General features: G+C 44.1%; 1 protein-coding gene across 6 annotated transcripts in view; it reads right to left on the bottom strand.

Moving 5' to 3' along the window:
* The window catches only part of LOC139239069 (WD repeat-containing protein 7), a 1,036,818-nt gene that overhangs the window by 143,586 nt on the left and 872,221 nt on the right, over positions 1–21,011 (bottom strand). For all 6 annotated transcript variants that reach the window (XM_070867593.1, XM_070867585.1, XM_070867609.1 and 3 more), the window contains 3 exons: positions 20,739–20,888; positions 10,390–10,472; positions 8,065–8,164 (listed from right to left, as the gene is read on the bottom strand). In XM_070867593.1, the coding sequence (XP_070723694.1) occupies positions 8,065–8,164; positions 10,390–10,472; positions 20,739–20,888 (333 nt within the window). The remainder of the gene's footprint in view (positions 1–8,064; positions 8,165–10,389; positions 10,473–20,738; positions 20,889–21,011) is intronic.

Here is a 21,011-nt window from a genome sequence, read left to right as displayed (position 1 = left end):
CCGGCCCATCGTGTCTGCGCCGGCCACATGGCCCTTAGTCAGCAGCCCTAAAGGTTACATATAAACCTATGAACAATGATGGAAAGGCAAAGAGCACCCAGCCCAACCAGTCCGCCTCACCACAACTGCGACACCCCTTATATTGAAACATTCTACACTCCACCCCAATCGGAGACATGTGATCTCCTGGGAGAGGCAAAAACCAGATAAAAACCCAGCCAATTTTGGGAGAAAAAATCTGGGAAAATTCCTCTCCGACCCATCGAGGCGATCGAAACTAGTCCAGGAAATCACCCTGGCCGTATTCTATTCCCTGCAGTACTTACCATTATATCTGCGCCGTCCAACAAAAAGTCATCCAGTCTAATCCCAATTACCAGCTCTAGGTCCGTAACCCTGCAGGTTGCTGCACGTTAAGTGCCTATCCAACCATCTTTTAAAAGTGGTGAGGATTTCTACATCCAGGCAGCGAGTTCCAGTTCCCCACAACCCTCTGCGTAAAGAAGCCCCCCCGCCCTCAAATTCCTTCCACCAGCCACCTTAAAACTATGCCCCCTCGGAATAGATCCCTCCACCAATGGAAATAGGCCCTTACTATCCACTATGTCCAGGCCCCTCAATATTTTGTACACCTCAATGAGGTCTCCTCTCAACCTCCTCTGTTCCAATGAGAACAAACCCAGCCTATCCAATCTGTCCTCATAACTAAGATTCTCCATTCCAGGCAGCATCCAAGTAAATCTCCTCTGTACCCTCTCTTGTGCAATCACGTCCTTCCTATAATACGGCGACCAGAACTGCACGCAATACTCCAGCTGTGGCCTAACCAAAGTATTATATAATTTAAGCATAACCTCCCTGTTCTTATATCCTATACCTCGGCCAATAAAGGCAAGCATTCCGTATGCCTTCTTAACCACCTTATCCAAGTGGCCTGCTACTTTCAGGGATCTGTGGACAAGCACTCCATGGTCATCTACCCTATTAAGTGGCCTACCGCTTAATGTGTACACCCTTTCCTTATTAGCCCTCCCAAAGTGCATTACCTCACACTTCCCTGAATTAAATTCTATTTGCCATTGCTCTGCCCACCTGACCAGTAGATTGATATCCTCCTGTAGCCCATGACTTTCCTCTTCATTATTAACCACACAGCCAATTTTAGTGTCATCTGCAAACTTCTTAATCATACTCCCTATATTCAAATCTAAATCATTGATATATACCACAAAAAGCAAGGATGCCAGTACTGAGCCCTCGGAACCCCACTGGAAACATACTTCCAGTCACAAAAACATCCATCAATCATTACCCTTTGTTTCCTACCTCCAAGCCAATTTTGGATCCAACTTGACACTTTGCCCTGTATTCCATGGGCCTTCATGACCAGTCTACCATGTGGGACTTTATCAAAAGCTTTGCTAAAGTCCATATAAACTACATCATACACACTACCCTCATCGACCCTCTTGGTTCCCTCCTCAAAAAATTCAATCACGTTAGTCAGACACGATCTTCCCTTAACAAATCCATGCTGACTGTCCCTAATTAATCCTTGCTTTTCCAAATCCTGTCTTTCAGAATTTTTTCCAATAATTTTCCCACATCTGAGGTTAGGCTGACAGGCCTGAAATTACTCGGCCTATCCCTTTCTCCCTTCTTAAACAAGGGTACTACATTAGCAGTCCTCCAATCCTCTGGCACCATGCCCAGATCCAAAGAGGACTGGAAAATGCTGGTCAAGGCCTTTGCTATTTCCTCTTTTACTTCGCTCAACAGCCTGGGATGCATTTCATCCGGGCTTGGGGACTTATCTACTTTCAAAGCTGCTAAATCCCTTAATACTTCCACTCTCACTATATTTATTTCATCAAAAGACAAGCCTGAAGGCTCTGTGCCTCAATGCGAGAAGTATTCATAATAAGGTGGACGAATTAACTGCGCAGATAGCTGTTAACGGATATAATGTAATTGGCATCACGGACACATGGCTCCATGGTGACCAAGGCTGGGAACTCAACATCCAGATGTATTCAACATTCAGCAAGGATAGACAGAAAGGAAAAGGATATGGGGTGGTATTGCTGGTTAAAGAGGAAATTAACGCAATAGTAAGGAAGGACATTAGCTTGGATGATGTGGAACCAGTATGGATGGAGCTACGGAATACCAAAGGGCAGGAAAACACTAGTGGGACTTGTGTACAGACCACCAAACAGCAGTAGTGAGGTTGGGTACAGCATCAAACAAGAAATTAGGAATATGTGCAATAAAGGTACAACAGTTATCATGGGCAACTTTAATCTACATATTGATTGGGTTAACTCTAACTGGTAGCAATGCAGTGGAGGAGGATTTCCTGGAGTGTATTAGGGATGGTTTTCTAGACAAATATGTCGAGGAACCTTTATTAAGATGGAGATTGGCACAGTTCATTCAAAGACTAGGGTCCTGAACTTAAGGAAAGGTAACTTCGATGGTATGAGACGTGAATTGGCTAGAATAGACTGGCGAGTGATACTTACAAGGGTTGACGGTAGATAGACAATGGCAAACATATAAAGATCACATGGATGAACTTCAACAATTGTGCACCCCTATCTGGAGTAAAAATAAAACGGGGAAGGTGGCTCAACCGTGGCTAATAAGGGAAATTAAGGATAGTGTGAAATCCAAGGAAGAGGCATATAAATTGGCCAGAAAAAGCAGCAAACCTGAGGACTGGGAGAATTTTATAATTCAGCAGAGGAGGACAATGGGTCTAATTAGGAGGGGGAAAATACAATATGAGAGGAAGCTTGCTGGAAACATAAAAACTGACTGCAAAACCTTCTGTAGATATGTGAAGAGAAAAAGATTAGTGAACACAAACGTAGGTCCCTTGCAGTCAGATTCAGGTGAATTGATAATGGGGAACAAAGAAACAGCAGACCAGTTAAATGAATACTGTGGTTCTGTGTTCACGAAGGAAGACACAAATAACCTTCCGGAAATACCAGGGGACCGAGGGTCGAGTGAGAAGGAGGAACTGAAGGAAATCCTTATTAGGCGGGAAATTGTGTTAGGGAAATTGAAGGCCGATAAATCCCCGGGGCCTGATACATTGCATCCCAGAGTACTTCAGGAAGTCGCCCTTGAAATAGTGGATACATTGGTGATCATTTTCCAACATTCTATAGACACTGAATCTGTTCCTATGGACTGGAGGATAGCTAATGTAACACCACTTTTTAAGAAAGGAGGAAGAGAGAAAACGGTAATTATAGACCGGTTAGCCTGACATCAGTAGTGGGGAAAATGTTGGAATCAATTATTAAAGATGAAATAGCAGCGCATTTGGAAAGCAGTGACAGGATCGGTCCAAGTCAGCATGGATTTATGAAAGGGAAATCATGCTTGACAAATCTTCTGGAATTTTTTGAGGATGTAACTGGTAGAGTGGACAAGAGAGAACCAGTGGATGTGATGTATTTGGACTTTCAAAAAGCTTTTGACAAGGTCCCACATCAGAGATTGGTGTGCAAAATTAAAGCACATCGTATTGGGGGTAATGTACTGATGTGGATAGAGAACTGGTTGGCAGACAGGGAGCAGAGAGTTGTGATAAACGGGTCCTTTTCAGAATGGCAGGCAGTGACTGGTGGGGTGCCGCAGGACTCAGTGCTGGGACCCCAGCTATTTACAATATACATTAATGATTTAGATGAAGGAATTGAGTGCATTATCTCCAAGTTTGCAGATGACACTAAGCTGGGTGGCGGTGTGAGCTGTGAGGAGGACGCTAAGAGGCTGCAGGGTGACTTGGACAGGTTAGGTGACTGGGCAAATGCATGGCAGATGCAGTATAATGTGGATAAATGTGAGGTTTTCCATTTGGGGGCAAAAACACGAAGGCAGAATATTATCTGCATGTCGACAGATTAGGAAAAGGGGAGGTGCAATGAGACCTGGGTGTCATGGTACATCAGTCATTGAAAGTTGGCATGCAGGTACAGCAGGCGGTGAAGGCGGCAAATGGTATGTTGGCCTTCATAGCTAGGGGATTTGAGTATAGGAGCAGGGAGGTCTTACTGCAGTTGTACAGGGCCTTAGTGAGGCCTCACCTGGAATATTGTGTTCACTTTTGGTCTCCTAATCTGAGGAAGGACGTTCTTGCTATTGAGGGAGTGCAGCGAAGGTTCACCAGACTGATTCCCAGGATGGCAGGACTGACCTATGAGGAGAGACTGGATCGACTGGGCATGTATTCACTGGAGTTTAGCAGGATGATGGGGGATCTCATAGAAACTTATAAAATTCTGACGGGACTGGACAGGTTAGATGCAAGAAGAATGTTCCCAATGTTGGGGAAGTCCAGAACCAGGGGACATAGTCTAAGGATAAGGTGTAAGCCATTTAGGACTGAGATGAGGAGAAACTTCTTCACTCAGAGAGTTGTTAACCTGTGGAAATCTCTACCGCAGAGAGTTGTTGATGCCAGTTCATTGGATATATTCAAGAGGGAGTTAGAAATGACCTTTACAGCTAAAGGGATCAAGGGGTATGGAGAGAAAGCAGGAAAGGGGTACTGAGGTGAATGATCAGCATGATCTTATTGAATGGTGGTGCAGGTTCGAAGGGCCGAATGGCCTACCCCTGCACCTATTTTCTATGTTTCTATCACACTCTTCCTCGATAGCAGTATTTGCATTGCCCCTTTCCTTTGTGAAAACAGATGCAAAGTATTCGTTAAGAACCCTCCGAACATCTTCCGCCTCCACACAAAGATTACCCTCATGGTCTCTAATAGGCTCCTCCCTTTCTTTAGTTACCCTCTTACTCTTAATATATTTAAAGAACATCTTAGGGTTTTCCTTAATTTTACGGGCCAAGAATTTCTTGTGCTCTCTTAGCATTTCTAATATCCTTTTTAATTTTGCCTCTTAACTTTCTATATTGCTCTAAAGATTCCATAGTATTTAGTCGTTGATATATGACATTAGCGTCCCTTTTTTTCTTAATCCTCCCCTGTAAGTCCCGAGATATCCGAGGGGCTCTATAATTATTTTTCCCAGCCTTTTTCTTTAAGGGCATATGTTTGGCCTGAGCCTTCCGGATCTCCTCCTTAAATGCCTCCCACTGTTCCGACACTGATTTACCCACAAGTAGCTGTTTCCAGTCCACCGTGGCCAAATTACTCCTTAACTTAGCAAAATTAGCATTTCCCCAATTCGGAACTTTTATTCCAGGCCTATTCTTGTCCTTATCCATATCCAACTTGAATCTGACTGAATTATGTTCACTGGCACACAAGTGCTCTCCCACTAATACCCCTTCAACCTGCTCAGCTTCATTCCCCAAAACTGAATCCAAGAGCGCCCCCTCTCGTGTTGGGCTTGTTACACACTGACTAAAAAAGTTATCTTAAATGCATTTCAAGAATTCCGCACCCTCTATACCCTTCACACTAAATTTGTCTCAATCAATATTTGGATAGTTAAAATCCCATACTAATACTACCCTATGGTTTTTGGACTTCACAGCAATTTGCCTACATATTTTCTCCTCTATCACCCTCCCACTGTTTGGGGGTCTACAATACACGTCCAGCAGTGTGATCGCCCCTTTTTTATTTTTCAATTCGACCCATGTGGCCTCATTTGATGATCCCTGTATCATATCATTCCTTCCCACCGCTGTAATATTTTCTTTAATCAGTACCGCAACCTAGAATCTTAACATTTTATAGTGCAGAGGAAGAAGCCAGTTGGCCTGTCGCCCGTTTGCCAGGTCAATGAAAAATGTACGCACTTAGTTCCAGTCCCCTGCCCTTTCCCAATATCCTTTTGACTTTTTCTTTTTCAAAAAATCATCCACTTCCCTGTTAAAAGCTACTATGGATTCTGATTCCACCACCATTCCTGATAGGACATGGAATGTCCTAACAACCCTTTGCATTAAAAAAAATCTCTCAATCGTCCATTTGTTCGTCATAAATTTATCATCTCTAGTTCATCATCAGAGGCAGTCCCTCAGAGTCGAGGATGACTTGCTTCCACTCTAAAAGTGAGTTCTCAGGTGACTGAAGAGACCAATGCGGGACCTGCAGTCTCTGTCACAGGTGGGGCAGGAGGTGGTTGAAGGAACGGGTGGGTGGGGGGGTCTGGGTTGCTGTGTGCTCCTTCTGCTGTCTACGCTTGACTTCAGCTTGCTCTCGGCGAAGAGACTTGAGGTGTTCAGCGCCTTCTCGGATGCTTTTCCTCCACTTTGAGTGGTCTTGGGCCAGGGATTCCCAGGTGTCGATGGGGATGTTACATTTTTTAAAGGAGGCTTTGAGGGTGTCCTTGAAGCGTTTTCTCTGCCCACCTGGGGCTTGATTGCCGTGTCAGAGCTACGAGTAAAACGCTTGCTTTGGGAGTCTCGTGTCAGGCATGCGGACGATGTGGCCCGTCCAGTGGAGCTGATCGAGCGTGGTCAGTACTTCGATGCTGGCCTGAGTGAGAACACTGACGTTGGTGTGCCGATCCTGCCAGTGGATTGGCAGGATCTTGCAAAGGTGGTACTTCTCCAGTGTTTTCAAACTCACTGCATCACCCAGTACTTGTCGGCGAAATTCTTTTTGAACAACTGATCAGACTGAAACCTTAAATGTAGGGGCAGTCCAGTTACAGCAGAGTGCTTCATCGAGTATGGCGAGGAAGGAAAAGACAGAGACTAGGACTACAGATTCAAACCACGTTGGTCAAAGATCACCATTAAAGGAGACTATAACAACAACTTGGATTTATATAGCACCTTTATCATAATAAAATGTCCCAAGGCACTTCACAGGAGCATTATCAAACAAATTTTGACACCGAGCCACATAAGGAGATATTAGGGCAGATTGGTCAAAGAGGTAGGTTTTAAGAAGTGTCTTAAAGGAGGAAAGAGAGGCAGAGAGGTTAAGGAAGGGAATTGCAGAGCTTAGGGCCCTGGCAGCTGAAGACACCGCCGCCAATGGTGGAGTAATTAAAATTGGGCATGCGCAAGAGGCCAGAATTGGAAGAGCGCAGATATCTCGGAGGGTTGTGGGGCTGGAAGAGATTACAGAGACGGAGTGGGGAGGCCATGGAGGGATTTGAAAACAAGGATGAGAACTTTAAAATCGAGGCATTGCTTAATCAGGAGTCAAGGTCGGTCAGCGAGCACTAGGGGCGATGGGTGAATGGGACTTGGTGCGAGTTAGGAACGGACAGCAGAGTTTTGGTTTATTTCAAGTTTACGGAGGATGGAAGATGGGAGGCTGGTCAGGAATGCATTGGAATAGTCAAATCTAGAAGTAACAAAGGCTCAGGGATTTCCTTGGCTAGCCTAGATCCTTTTAACAACAGTGCAGCCTGGAGTGATACAAAAACAACAGAATAAACCAGAAAAATAGTAAAAATTTTATGAAAAAAACTAGAAGTTAAAATGCTAGAACAATATTTTAGAAGACTGGAAGCTAATTCGGAAAATCTCTAACTTTTCGTGTTCGAAGTCATTGCTCATTACATCTTCGTCAAACATGGGCCAGCTCTTTACAGGAAAGTCACAGAATTAGGGGTAGTCAGTGCAGGCTAATGACTTAGGAACACTGCAGTGCCATGATTTTCCACAACCCAACAATTATCAGCAATAAAACCACACTGTACCATCATGAATTTCCCCAACTTGCTAATTGTCACCAATAGTCGAAAAAGCACTACAATTTCTCAAGGTTTATCAAATATGTCATTGATCAGTAACAAAAGAGCTGATTACCAATAATCAAGGGATAAATAGCATTAATGCCAACTCAAAGTGTCACCCAATTTAGCTCACAGTCTTCCTGCAGTATACATTTTTGCCATTAACCCCATCAATGGTAACCACTTTGGTTACAGTGAATGGCAACATGGGGAGGGAGGAGGGGTCTCTATACAGTCAAGTCCTTCATTAAATTATTGATTAGTTTGCCTTATCCATAACGTTACCTTACCATGCCAAGTCAAAGACTGCCGTGCAAGTCTCTCTCTTCAATCACTTTGAGAGTTTATGGAGAGGAAGTCACAATGATTTATTTACCTGGCATTTTCCTGTGCGGATGTCGTATAAAGCCATTGAGCCATGTCGAGCTCCGACTGCTATTCTGTTACTCCGCTCACAGTAGCTTACCATGTAGAACCTGAAATCCACAGAGAATAACAAAAGGACTGAAATCTACTGGCACGTTATAGCAGCAATCCAGCAACAGCGGCAGTGTGCTTTGAGGTCACTCACCTCTGCTTTTAAAAATTCCAAATCAAAAAACTAAGGTATTATTCCAAATATACATGGATAGTTTTTGGTTAATGTGCACGTTTTTTCATGTAACAATTGAGAAAATTATTATTTGGCATTTTGTATCAATAACACTGTCAACGTTTTCTACGTCAATTTTTTTTGGCTCTAGGACAATCATGTAAGATAATCAGTGGCAGATATTTGTTAAACCTGCCAAGCACTTGCTCAGGAGCTGATGAACCATTCCAGTAAATAGGGTATTAAAAATACTATATAATGCAGGGATCATCTTCCAAACTAAGGGGCCGAAATGTGGTGCAAGCAACCCGTTTTGAGTGTTTTTACCACCACGCTGGTTGAGGTTGCCTCGAGCGAAATTCTGCTGTTTGCTTTTTTTTCCACTCAGATCCGAAGTCGCTCTTAATGGGGGCGGATATGCGGCGATGGCAACACTAGAGAGGTGGAAGTTGGGGGCCGTGCTAAGTGGCTGCCGCTTCACCACGACTCTCGCTTCACTTAAAGGGGAGAGCTTGCGCGATCTTTAAACTTCAGTCCACTGGGCCACCAGGGAGGGTTTCAGCCGGACCACTGGCTTGGCACCCAAGAAGGGGTGCCAGGCTGCCTGTTGGCGGCCCGGCCAAACCCGGGGGCATAACTGTCGGCACGACATGACAGTCGGTCGACAAAAATAAAACATGGCGGCAGTGGAAGCAGGTCCTCCCCTTTAAGGGAAACCATATCGCCATTGCAGAAGGCCTCAGCCTCACTGGACCACCGCAAAAAAGCTTGTTTTAGCACTGCCGGGCGGGCCGAACATTTTCACAGCGGAATTTCGCCGTCAGGGGGGTAGATCGGCGGTGCGCACTGTGATGACGTACTTAACACGGATCAGCAGCAGCGGAGCAGTGGGAGGGGGGTAACGAGAGCGGGGCATTACCGGGATAACACGGGAGCGGAATTTTGATAATGGCGGCCATTACACGAGTCGGTGATCATTGCACTGCACGGCGTGGCAGCCACTTTCCGGTGTTAAGAGGCCTTAAGGAAAAGGGCAATTTCAGCCCCCCCTATCTCATTTTTCAGACAATGCTACTGACGCAGTACCATTTCAGAAGATACTTCGGCAGTTGGCCGAGTAACACAAACTTTATATAGTTGAAAAGCGAAAACTTTTTTTGAAGTTGTGACTGGTACAAAATGTGTTAAACGCGCAGTCTGCTGCCTTTTTCATATGGGTGGAAAACTCCTGAAATTTAACACATCTATTCGACCATTTATCGGCATGATTTCTTGGAAACAAAACTATTGATGATGTTCTTAAAAAAATATATATATAACTACTAATGCTACTTCTCTGTAAAAGCTATTTCTTAGTTAATTTCTCTTGTCATGTAAAGATTACTTGCATCTAAGTACATTGAGGTGGCTCTTCTGTCACAAGCTGTAAGCCCACCCACCTAGATTTTCCAATTTTAGCACCGACGCTAACCCATTTAAAGTAAGATTACCATCAACGTTAAAATTGAAAAGTCTATCCCATGATGCTCAACTGAGAAAACTCCGATGCAAAAATTGTTTGTTTTATTTAAGATATATTGTCTATAAAATAAAATCATTAATAATGTTGCTGTAATATTTAGCTTTTGGACAACACCATTCAACTGAATTAAGCACTCAAATATCGCATTCTCGTGGTTATAAAAATATCAGGATCCTATGCTACAGTCTCATAACACTGTGGAAAATTATGCATTATTCAACATGGACTACATTCACTAGTGATAACTGATATCTACATTCTGCAACTTTCGTAATACCAGAAATCATATTTTGGTGGGGGGGGGTGGGGGGGGGGGCGTAAATGTTCATTATCTGATAAGCTGCATCATTCCACTTTGTCTTAATATATGTATTCCAGAGAAAAATCATTTAAATCCTCATTCTCCCAACTGCCAAGCACTAATGCAACAGCTATAGTGTAAATTCAGTCTAAGTCCAGGCGTAGGGCCCAATCTATAAGAGGGAGTCTCACCACTTTGCTTCGGTGTCCAGCAAGGCTTTAGCTCAGAGGTTTAGCGTTATGTGAAAGCTAATCTTGCAGTGCAAATGTACCCCTAATCCACTCACCGACAAATTGATGGGAAACATTCTTGAAGTCCCTTTTTCTTGACCAAGGATCCTTCTAGGCAATACATGATGATGTCCATAACCTGGAATAGTAAATAAGGATGTCACTGGTTCAACAATAAAAACAAACTCTTCAGATATGTTATTATTTTCCTTATCCAATAGTCCTTTAGCTCTTCAAATGTGTGTTTTCATATTCTCTCCACCATCTACAAGGCTCAAATTGGGAATGTGATGGAATTTGGATGGGTGCAGCCACAATAACAATTAAGAAGTTTCACACCATCCAGGAGAGAGTCGTTCACTTGATTAGTGTCTGTCACTAGACTCAATATCTAGCCCCTTTCATCACAGGCGCACTGGGGTTTCCATATGCACGATTTACAGGATGCAATGCACCACCTCCATCCCCAGTGACCACCGAGAAGCAGAAAAGCAGCGAAGTTGTTGGTACACCATTAGTTCCAAGTTTCCCTCCAAGTTACACACCATCTGATTTGTAGAAAATATTGCTGGTCGTTAATAGATGTTCAGTGATTGAACAAGTAAAATTCTATTTTTATTACATGGTACAGAATTTTAACTGAAGTCTGGGAACATTAAAGATTGGTACAATGTCTGGGAGTGTTGGAGATGGAAAGAGAGATAGGTCCAGGAGAATGTGTATCGGCCTGCTTCAGCCAGTCCCTGGGCATTAGTCACCCCGGCCATCCCCAAGTTCTTGAGCCTTGACCCAAAACCAAGTTGTGTGTGTGAAACATCTGTCTCTATACCTGCTTGTTGCCGACAGTGGGGGAGTCCCTGCCCAAAGACCACCCCAAGTGGAGGAAGTGCATCCGGGAGGGCACTGAGCACCTCAAGTCTCATCGCCAAGAGCATGCAGAAATCAAGCGCAGGCAGCAGAAAGAGCGTGCAGCAAACCAGTCCCACCCACCCTTTCCCTCAATGACTATCTGTCACATCTGTGACTGGGACTGTGGTTCTCATATTGGACTGTTCAGCCACCTAAGGACGCATTTTTAGAGTGGAAACAAGTCTTCCTCGATTCCAAGGGACTGCCTATGATGATGATGATACCTGTTTAAAAGTTCCATGCTTAAATATAGTACTTAAAGTGCCTTCCTTGCTTAAAACTGACTTGAGGATAATGTTGTGGAATCTTGCAGGCCATGTTGGGGAACAGGTTCGGTGGCCTACCAGCTAAGTAAAGGCTAGGAGCACACCAGGGGAGAGGAGATCTGACATACAGGAGCAGGTCACACACATTAGCACACTCTCAAATGCTCTCTCCGACAATCACATACCAGCCATTATCAATCAGGAAAAATTCTAAAAATTATCTCTCAATGTTTTGCCTCAGGTTCAGTGTATTCATTGACTGAAAAGGGATCTATCCTTGGTCACTCCTCTTCAACATGTACATACTGCCACTTGGCAACAATATGCTCAAGCAATGATTACCTTTTATATACACACAAAGCACACTCAGCTCTCATCATCATCATAGGCAGTCCCTCGAATCGAGGCAGACTTGCTTCCACTCTAAAAATGAGTTCTTACGTGACTGAACAGTCCAATATAAGAACCACAATCCATCACAGGTGGGAAGGCAGTCATTGAGGTAAAGGGTGGGTGAGACTGGTTTGCCGCTCGCTCATTCCACGAGGGCAGAGGAAACTCAGCTCTACATCTCCACCAACACCTCTCTTGACCCCTCCATGGACATGGATCCAAAATAGTCGGCACCTTCAGAGTCCTGTTCAACACTGAGTTCAGCTGTAGATCCCATAACATCTCCATCATTAAGACTGAATAGTCTCACCTCACCTCCCCTTTATTCCTGAAACTCTTAAACATGTCTTTGTCATCTCCAAACTCAACTATCCAACTCTCTCCTTGTTGGTCTCCTAACCTCCACCATTTGAAAACTCCTTGTCCAATATTCTGTTGCAGAAGTTCTGCTCACCCATCAGCCATGTCCTTGTTGACCTACGTCGCTCCTCCTCTCCCAATGCCTCAGATTTAAAATCCTCACCTTTATCTTTAAAATCATTCCGTAGCCTCACCTCACCCTATGTCTGGAATCTCCTCCAGCTCCATTTCCCCCAAACACTCTGTTTCTTTGACTCTGGCTTCTTGTGCATCCCTTCTTAAACCTCCCTATCTCTCTACTTCTCTTTAAGAAACATTCTTAAAACTCACCTCTTTGCCCAAAGTTTAGGTCACCTATCCCAATCGCTCTCTTCTTGGCTCAACGTCTGTGAAATTCCTTAGAATGCTATTTAAATTAAAGGCGCTATGTAAATGCAAGTTGTTATTGAGAAAAAAATGAATGTGTCACCAGTGTGTTTTGAAAGAATTCAGAAGAAAGAAAATGAGAAATTTTGTCACAGGACAAACAGCCAATCAATTTGCAATACGAAAATTCTAATGCAGACTGGAAAAATGTGCACACCACATATAGTCAGACTGCACAAAGTGATAACTGTGGTTCAAAATATAACTCAAGCTCAGGCTTTATCAGTAGCTGAAGCGTTCATATCAAAACATTCGTGAAATAATTCAAACCCACAAAAGACAACTTGAGGTATGTTTAGTGATATTGCTGGGAAATATGCAATTATTCAATGTCTTTATTTTGGGTAACTAAACATCAAAGCATGCTCCAGATGCCAGACCATCATGACCAATACCACACTAGTTTGAAAAAAATGAAATACAAATTCCTCCTCCACCCTTTCGGTTTGGTACTCGAGCTGCTTGCATGCCTTTTTTATTTATATACAAAGATACAAGACATTAATGTACTTGCAGAATGGGCGTGTAACTGGTAAATTAAAGTCAATATCGTTAAGTATGAGGTGGTGCCTTTAGGAAGAATAAGGAGGCCACATATTGCTTGAATAAGAACATAAGAAATAGGAGCAGGAGTAGGCTATTTGGCCCCTCGAGCCTGCTCCGCCATTCAATAAGATCATGGCTGATCTGATCATGGACTCAGCTCCACTTCCTTGCCTGCTCCCCATAACCCTTTACTCCCTTATCGCTCAAAGATCTGTCTATCTCCACCTTAAATATATTCAATGACCCAGCCTCCACAGCTCTCTGGGGCAGAGAATTCCACAGATTTATAATCTTCAGAGAAGAAATTCCTCCCCATCTCAGTTTTAAATGGGCAGCCCCTTATTCTGAGACTATGCCCCCTAGTTTTAGTTTCTCCTATGTGGAAATATCCTCTCTGCATCCACCTTGTCGAGCCCCCTCATTAGCTTATATGTTTCGATAAGATCACCTCTCATTCTTCTGAACTTCACTGTGTATAGGCCCAACCTACTCAACCTATCTTCATAAGTCAACCCCCTCATCACCGGAATCAACCTCGTGAACCTTCTCCGAACAGCCTCCAATGCAAGTATATCCTTCCTTAAATATGGAGACCAAAACTGTACGCAGTACTCTAGGTGTGGCCTCACCAATACCCTGTACAGTTGCAGCAGGACTTCTCTGCTTTTATACTCTATCCCCCTTGCAATAAAGGCCAATATTCCATTTGCCTTCCTGATTACTTGCTATACCTGCATACTAACTTTTTGTGTTTCATGCACAAGGACCCCAGGTCTCTGTACTGCAGCACTTGGCAATTTTCCTCCATTTAAATTATAATTTGCTTTTCTATTTTTTCTGCCATTTTCCCAAATTTTTGCTCACTCACTTAGCCTGTCTATATCCCTTTGCAGATTTTTTGTGTCCACCTCAGAATTTGCTTTCCCACCCATCTTTGTATCAGCAGCAAACTTGGCTACATTACACTCGGTCCCTTCATCCAAGTCATTAATATAGATAACAGAAAAATAGAAGTCTAAATCGGGTAGAAGGGATCTAGGGGGATAGAGACACAAATCACGAAAAATAATGACACAGGTTAAAAAGGTCCTAAAAATATAAACCAAGCAAGCACTAGGGTTCATTTCTAGAGGGATAGATTTGAAAAGCAGATAATTTATGTTAGATTTGTATTGAATCTTGGTTCGACCACAGTTCTGGTCTCCATATTATAAAAAGGATATAGAGGCACTGGAAAAGGAGCAAAAAAGATTCACAAGGCTGATACCAGAAATGAGAGGATATACTTATTAGGAAAGGTTGAACACGGTGCTTTTCTCTGGAAAAGAAGGCTGAGTGGTAACCTGATAGAGGTCATTACAATTATGAAAGAGTTTGACAGGGTAGACATCCAGAAAATGTTTCCATTGTGGGGGGTCCAGAACTAGAAATCATAAATATAAGATAGTTACTAATAAATCCAATAGTGAATTCAGGAGAAACTTTATTCAAAGAATGGTAAGAATGTGGAACTTGCTACCACATGGAGTAGTTCAGGTGAATAGCATAGATACATTTAAGGGAAAACTAGATAAGCGCATGAGGGTGAAAGGAATAGACGGTTATGCTGATAGGGTTAGACGAAGGCGGAGAGGGGGGTGGGGGGGGAGGAGGCTCATATGGAGCATAAATGCTGACATAGACCAGTTGGGCCAAATGGCCTGTTTCTGTACTGTAGCCTTTATGTAACTCTATGTATTATGGACCACAGCATAACTTGCATCATTTATTTTGCTAGCCTCCATGATTGTGTGGACATTGGGAAGTGTATTGTATGTATGCCACCAGGTGGCGCCACTGTTGGAGGTCATTGGGCTGTGCGCACGTGTGTGCGGCCCAGGTATAAAAGACCAGACATCTTGTAATGTAATCACTTTGGGTCCTAATAAAGTAGAGCCAGGTTTGTACCTGTTCAGAGTTTACAGTATTCAGTCTATTGAGTTATTGCATACACAACATTTGGCGACGAGGTAACAAGAACCTTTGCATGCAAAAATGAGCACAATTGGAATTCTGGAGTGATTCGTGGAGGGAGAAGATTGGGCAGACTTTGTAGCCCGGTTGAACCAGTACTTCGTGGCCAACAAAATGGAGGAAGAGGCAGATGCAGTTCGGCGCCGGGCGGTCCTCCTCACGGCTTGCAGTCCGAAAATCTATGGACTCAAAGAATCTCCTTTCGTCCTAAATTCCAACGGACAAGGACTATGAAACAGTGTGTGCTCTGGTACGTGACCATCTCAAACTAGATGAAGGCGTCATCATCTCAAGATATCGATTCTATACGCACGTTCATTCTGAGGGCCAGGATGTATCGGAATTTGTTGCCGACCTAAGTCGTCTAGCTGGACTGTGTAAGTTCGAAACTGTGCTGGCAGACATGTTGCGGGACTTCCTTGTAATCGGCATCAACCACGAGGTGATCCTGCGTAAACTACTGGCGGCGGAGATGCTGGATTTGAGCAAGGCCATCACGATTGCCCAATCATGCATGATGACGGACAAAAGCTTAAAGCAGATATCATTGAAAAATCGGAACTCGGCAAGTACTGTAAACGAGATAGTATCGTCGTTTGGCAGAGCTGCATATGGCAGGGCCTATCCGACTGCATATGCGAAACCTGTGACTCCTCAAAGTCCGCAAATGGGAATGATCCGATATCACCGTATTGGCGTTGTGGAGGAAATCATCGGCATCATCAGTGTCGGTTTAAACAGCATATTTGTAAAGGCTGTTCAAAAGTGGGGCATCTCCAATGCATGTGTCCGCAACTGAGCAAGAGTGCTGCAACACACCACATGGAGGATGATGACCAGTCTAGCATGGATCCGGATATGCAAACTGAGATACCAGAGGAGGAAGTGTATTTACTGTATTCGTTCCCAACAAAGAACCAAACGATAATGATTAATGTAAAACTTAATGGTGTGCCGGTGTTGATGGAATTGGACACGGGTGCGAGTCAATCAATAATGAGCCAGAGAACATTCGACAGGCTGTGGGATAATAAGGCTGTGAGGCCTAAGCTGAGGCCAGTCAATGCCAAGTTGCGTACGTACACTAAAGAACTCATAACGATGACTGGCAGTGCAGTAATCAAGGTGTCGTATGATGGTGTGGTTCACGATTTACTGCTATGGATTGTTCCAGGCAATGGTCCAATGCTGTTCGGCAGGAACTGGTTAGAAAAAGTCAAATGGAACTGGAACGAGATCAAAGCGTTGTCGTCGTCGGAGGATACTCCGTGTGCTCAAGTGCTGAGCAAGTTCCCCTCGCTGTTTGAACCTGTCATTGGCAATTTCACGGGAGCCAAGGTGCAGATCCATGTGGACTCGGATGCAAGACCCGTTCATCATAAAGCTCGGGCAGTTCCGTACATGTTGAGGGAGAAGGTCGAAATCGAACTGGACAGGCTCCAGCGTGAAGGGATCATATAGCCAGTCAAATTTAACGAATGGACTAGCCCCATTGTTCCCGTGTTGAAAAGTGATGGCACTGTCAAGACTTGATCAACCGAGTTTCGAAACAGGATCAATACCCGTTACCGAAGGCTGATGACCTGTTTGCAACGCTAGCTGGGTGGGGGGGGGGGGAAGTCGTTCACAAAACTGGATCTGACATCGGCCTACATGACACAGGAGCTGGTCAACACGTCGAAGAAACTTACGTGCATCAACACTCATAAAGGACTGTTTATCTACAACAGGTGCCCTTTTGGAATTCGCTCGGCTGCAGCCATATTTCAGAGGAACATGGAGAGTCTACTGAAGTCCGTCCCTAGAACCGTCATGTTCCAAGATGACATACTGGACAGGTCGTGACTCCGCCGAACAACTGAACAACCTGGAAGAGGTTCTACATCGTCTGGACAAAGTGGGACTCAGACTGAAACGCTCGAAGTGCGTCTTCATGGCACCGGAAGTCGAATTCCTGGGGAGGAAAATTGCTGCCGACGGTATCAGGCCTACGGACTCGAAAACCAAGGCCATCAAAAATGCACCCAAGCCTCAGAATGTGACGGAGCTGTGTTCGTTCCTTGGTCTACTCAACTACTTCGATAATTTCCTACCTAGATTGAGCACCTTATTAGAGCCACTGCACATGCTGCTAAGAAAAGGCGACAACAGGGTTTGGGGTGCGTTTCAAGATAGAGCTTTTGAGAAAGCTACTAATCTGCTTTGCTCTAACAAGCTGTTGGTACATTATGATCCGTGTAAGCATCTAGTATTGGCCTGTGATGCTTCGTCATATGGAGTTGGTTGCGTGCTCCAACAAGCTAATGAGACGGGCAAATTATAACCTGTTGCGTATGCTTCTAAAAGTTTGTCAAAGGCAGAAAGAGCCCAAAGCACAGTAGAGAAAGAAGCAGTAACCTGTGTGTATGGGGTTAAAAAGATGCATCAGTACCTGTTTGGTCTTCGGTTTGAATTGGAAACAGATCACAAGCCACTCATTTCATTGTTTTCGGAAAACAAAGGTATCAACACTAATGCATCGACCCGCATCCAGAGATGGGCGCTGACATTATCTGCCTATGATTATGTCATTTGCCATAGACCTGGCACTGAGAATTGTGCCCACACCGGAGGTGGAAACGCAACAACCGGCAGACCTACTGTTAGTCATGGATGCTTTTGAAAGTGAAGGAACCCCTGTCACGGCCCAACAAGTTAAGACCTGGATCAGCCAGGACCCAATATTATCGGTTATGAAACGTTGCGTCCTTAGAGGTGATTGGTCTGCCATACCCAAGCAAATGGGTGATGAGACCAAACCTTATAACCGTCGCAAAGACGAAATATCCATTCAGTCAGATTGTTTACTGTGGGGTAATCGTGGTGTAATGCCTAAGAAAGTCAGAGAGAAATTTGTACATGATCTACATAGCACTCATCCCGGTATTATCATGATGAAAGCCATTGCCAGGTCTCATGTATGGTGGCCTGGAATTGACTGTGATCTGGAATCATGTGTGCATCAGTGCAACACTTGCATGCAGCTTAGTAAAACAGCAACGGAATCTGTGGTCGTGGCCATCTAAACCATGGTCCAGGATCCACATCAACTTTGTAGGTCCCTTCCTGGGAAAGATGTTCTTAGTTGTGGTGGATGCTTATTCCAAATGGATAGAGTGTACAACCATATCATCCAGCACACCCACAGCTACCATTGAGAGCCTTCGTGTCATGTTTGCTACCCATGGTATGCCTGTCATCGTTGTAAACGACAATGGATCTTGCTTCACCGGTATGGAGTTTCAAGAGTTCATGAAACTCAATGGTATCAAACATGTGAGGTTAGCACCATTCAAACCCGCATCCAATGGACAAGCAGAGCCTGCTGTCCAAACCATCAAGCAGAGTATGAAACATGTAACTCAAGGTTCACTGCAGACTCGCTTATCATGCATATTGCTTAGTTACAGGACAAGACCCCACACGCTTACCGGGGTCCCCCCTGCTGAACTATTGATGGAGAGGTCTCAAGGCCAGGTTTTCTCTTGTCCACCCTGATTTGAATGATCATGTTGAATACAGACGTCAAAGTCAGCAGTGGAATCATGATCGCGCTACTGTGTCATGCGACATTTCTATCAATGATCCTGTGTATGTACTGAATTATGGTCAAGGTCCCAAATGGATCGCCGGTACTGTAACGGCCAAGGAGGGTAACAGAGTGTTTATCGTTGAGCTCAAGAATGGGCAGGCATGCAGGAAACATGTCGTTCAGATAAAGCTGCGGCACACGGAGGAACCGGAACAGTCTGAGGAAGACACAATCAGTGACCAACCAATCTACCCTCGGTCATCAGAGGACTCCGCTGTCATCAATGAATCTGGACTTTCAATCCTTGACATGGTCATTGCCACTCCCATCAGATCGGCTACCCAGCCCCCAGTCATAACAGACTCAGAATGCTCGCCCAAAGCTGGAGTTGAACTGAGACGTTCAACTCGGGTACGGAAAGCACCAGACCGTCTCAATTTGTAAAAAGACCGTTATTAATATCTTAAAGGGGGATATTGTCATGTATGTATGCTTGGGTTTACTAGCCACCAGGTGACGCCACTGTCAGAGGTCATTGGGCTGTATGTACATGTGTGCGGCCCAGGTATAAAAGGCAAGCCATCTTGTAATGTAATCACTTTGGGCCCTAATAAAGTAGAGTCAGGTTTGTACCTGTTCGGAGTTTACAGTATTCAGTCTATTGAGTTATTGCATACACAAAAGGAAACTGGCCAGGAGAGTGTTGGCATTGTCCAGTCTAGAGGTAACAAAGGCATGGATGAGGGTTTCAGCAGCAGATGAGTTGGGGCAGGGGCAGAGCGGACAATGTTACACAGGTGGAAATAGGCGTTCTTAGTGGTGCCGCAGATATGTGGTCAAGCTTATCTCCAGGTCAAACGCGACAACAAGGTTGCAGCCTCAAACAGATGCCAGGGAGGGGGATGTCGTCAGTGTACATGTGGAAACTGACGCAGTGTTTTCGGATGATGTCGCCGAGGGGCAGAATGTAAATGAGAAATAGGATGGGGGCCAAGGATAGATCCTTGGGGGACACCAGAGTTAATAGTGTGAGAGCAGGAAGGGAAGCCACCGCAGGTGATTCACTGACCACGTCTGGACAGATAACAATGGAACCAGGTGAATGCAGTCCCACCCAGCTGGGCGACTGTGGAATACATAAAATACTAAATGGAAAGTGATTTTGTTACTTACATCAGAACTAAACTAAAGGGTGGTATTGTTATTGGGGGTTGTAATATTTATATAAAATCAGAATGATACAGCAGTTTTCATCCAGAAGAAGTGACAATCAATGACTAATTATCATTGAGCATTTTTTCAAAATATAGTTGCATCCCATTGGAGAAAATGCATGATTTTTTTTAACATTGTTAAAAACGTTATCATTTTGGTCCCCAAATAGGCTGCAAGCAAAAAGAATCCAGTGAATCAGTAGTAAAGCCTACTTATGTTTAGGCACCTGGACTAAAATGTTACTGAGGGAGACTGTTCTCTTTCTCACACAACAAACTCCTATGACAGCAGGGATGCCTAGTCTAATCTCACCTCCTCAGGTTAAGGACACCGTGCATTGCAATTGTATGGTCCCTGCAGAGAAATCTGTGATTGAAGTCAGCCTATCCCCCTGTCTGAAGGAAAACTGTGACACGAGATAAGACTAAGTCAAAAGAACTAATTGAAAAAAAACACTCAGAAGAAGGAGTATATAAGCTTAAGAACTAAGAATTTTTAGGGACAGGAATAGACCATTAAGCCCAACAGGTTTGCACTTTTTCTTAATCGATCAACCTCACCTACTCATGACATCACTCAATTCATTTTTCTCTCCAAAAGAGCAACTACGTGCACCTTGAATGTATTTAAATTGTCAGATTCATGATAATGTATCCTGTTACCCTTGTAACTAGCTTCCATCAAACATTCTCGTTTCTCCACTTACCTCTACTAGAAGGTCCACTACATCTGTGGGCATCTTTTCGACCAGTATCTCAATGACTCGCAGAATTTCACTCTTTGCACGAGCCAAGGTGCTGGTGTGCACATTTGGCTGGGACTGCGTATTGGCTGCCAAAGCTGTGTGTCTGTGGACCTACAAGAGAATCACATCAAATATAATCAAGGGTTTTGAATGAAGAGAGGACATTTCCTCGATGATAAATGCTGAAATAATTATTCACCAAAGAATATACGCTTCATCATATCCTGGCATAAA

The sequence above is a fragment of the Pristiophorus japonicus genome, chromosome 2 (genome assembly GCF_044704955.1).
Source record: "Pristiophorus japonicus isolate sPriJap1 chromosome 2, sPriJap1.hap1, whole genome shotgun sequence".
Classification (NCBI taxonomy): domain Eukaryota; kingdom Metazoa; phylum Chordata; class Chondrichthyes; family Pristiophoridae; genus Pristiophorus; species Pristiophorus japonicus.
The sequence above is the reverse complement of the archived record's forward strand: the minus strand, read 5'-3'. Positions and strand labels throughout refer to the sequence as shown.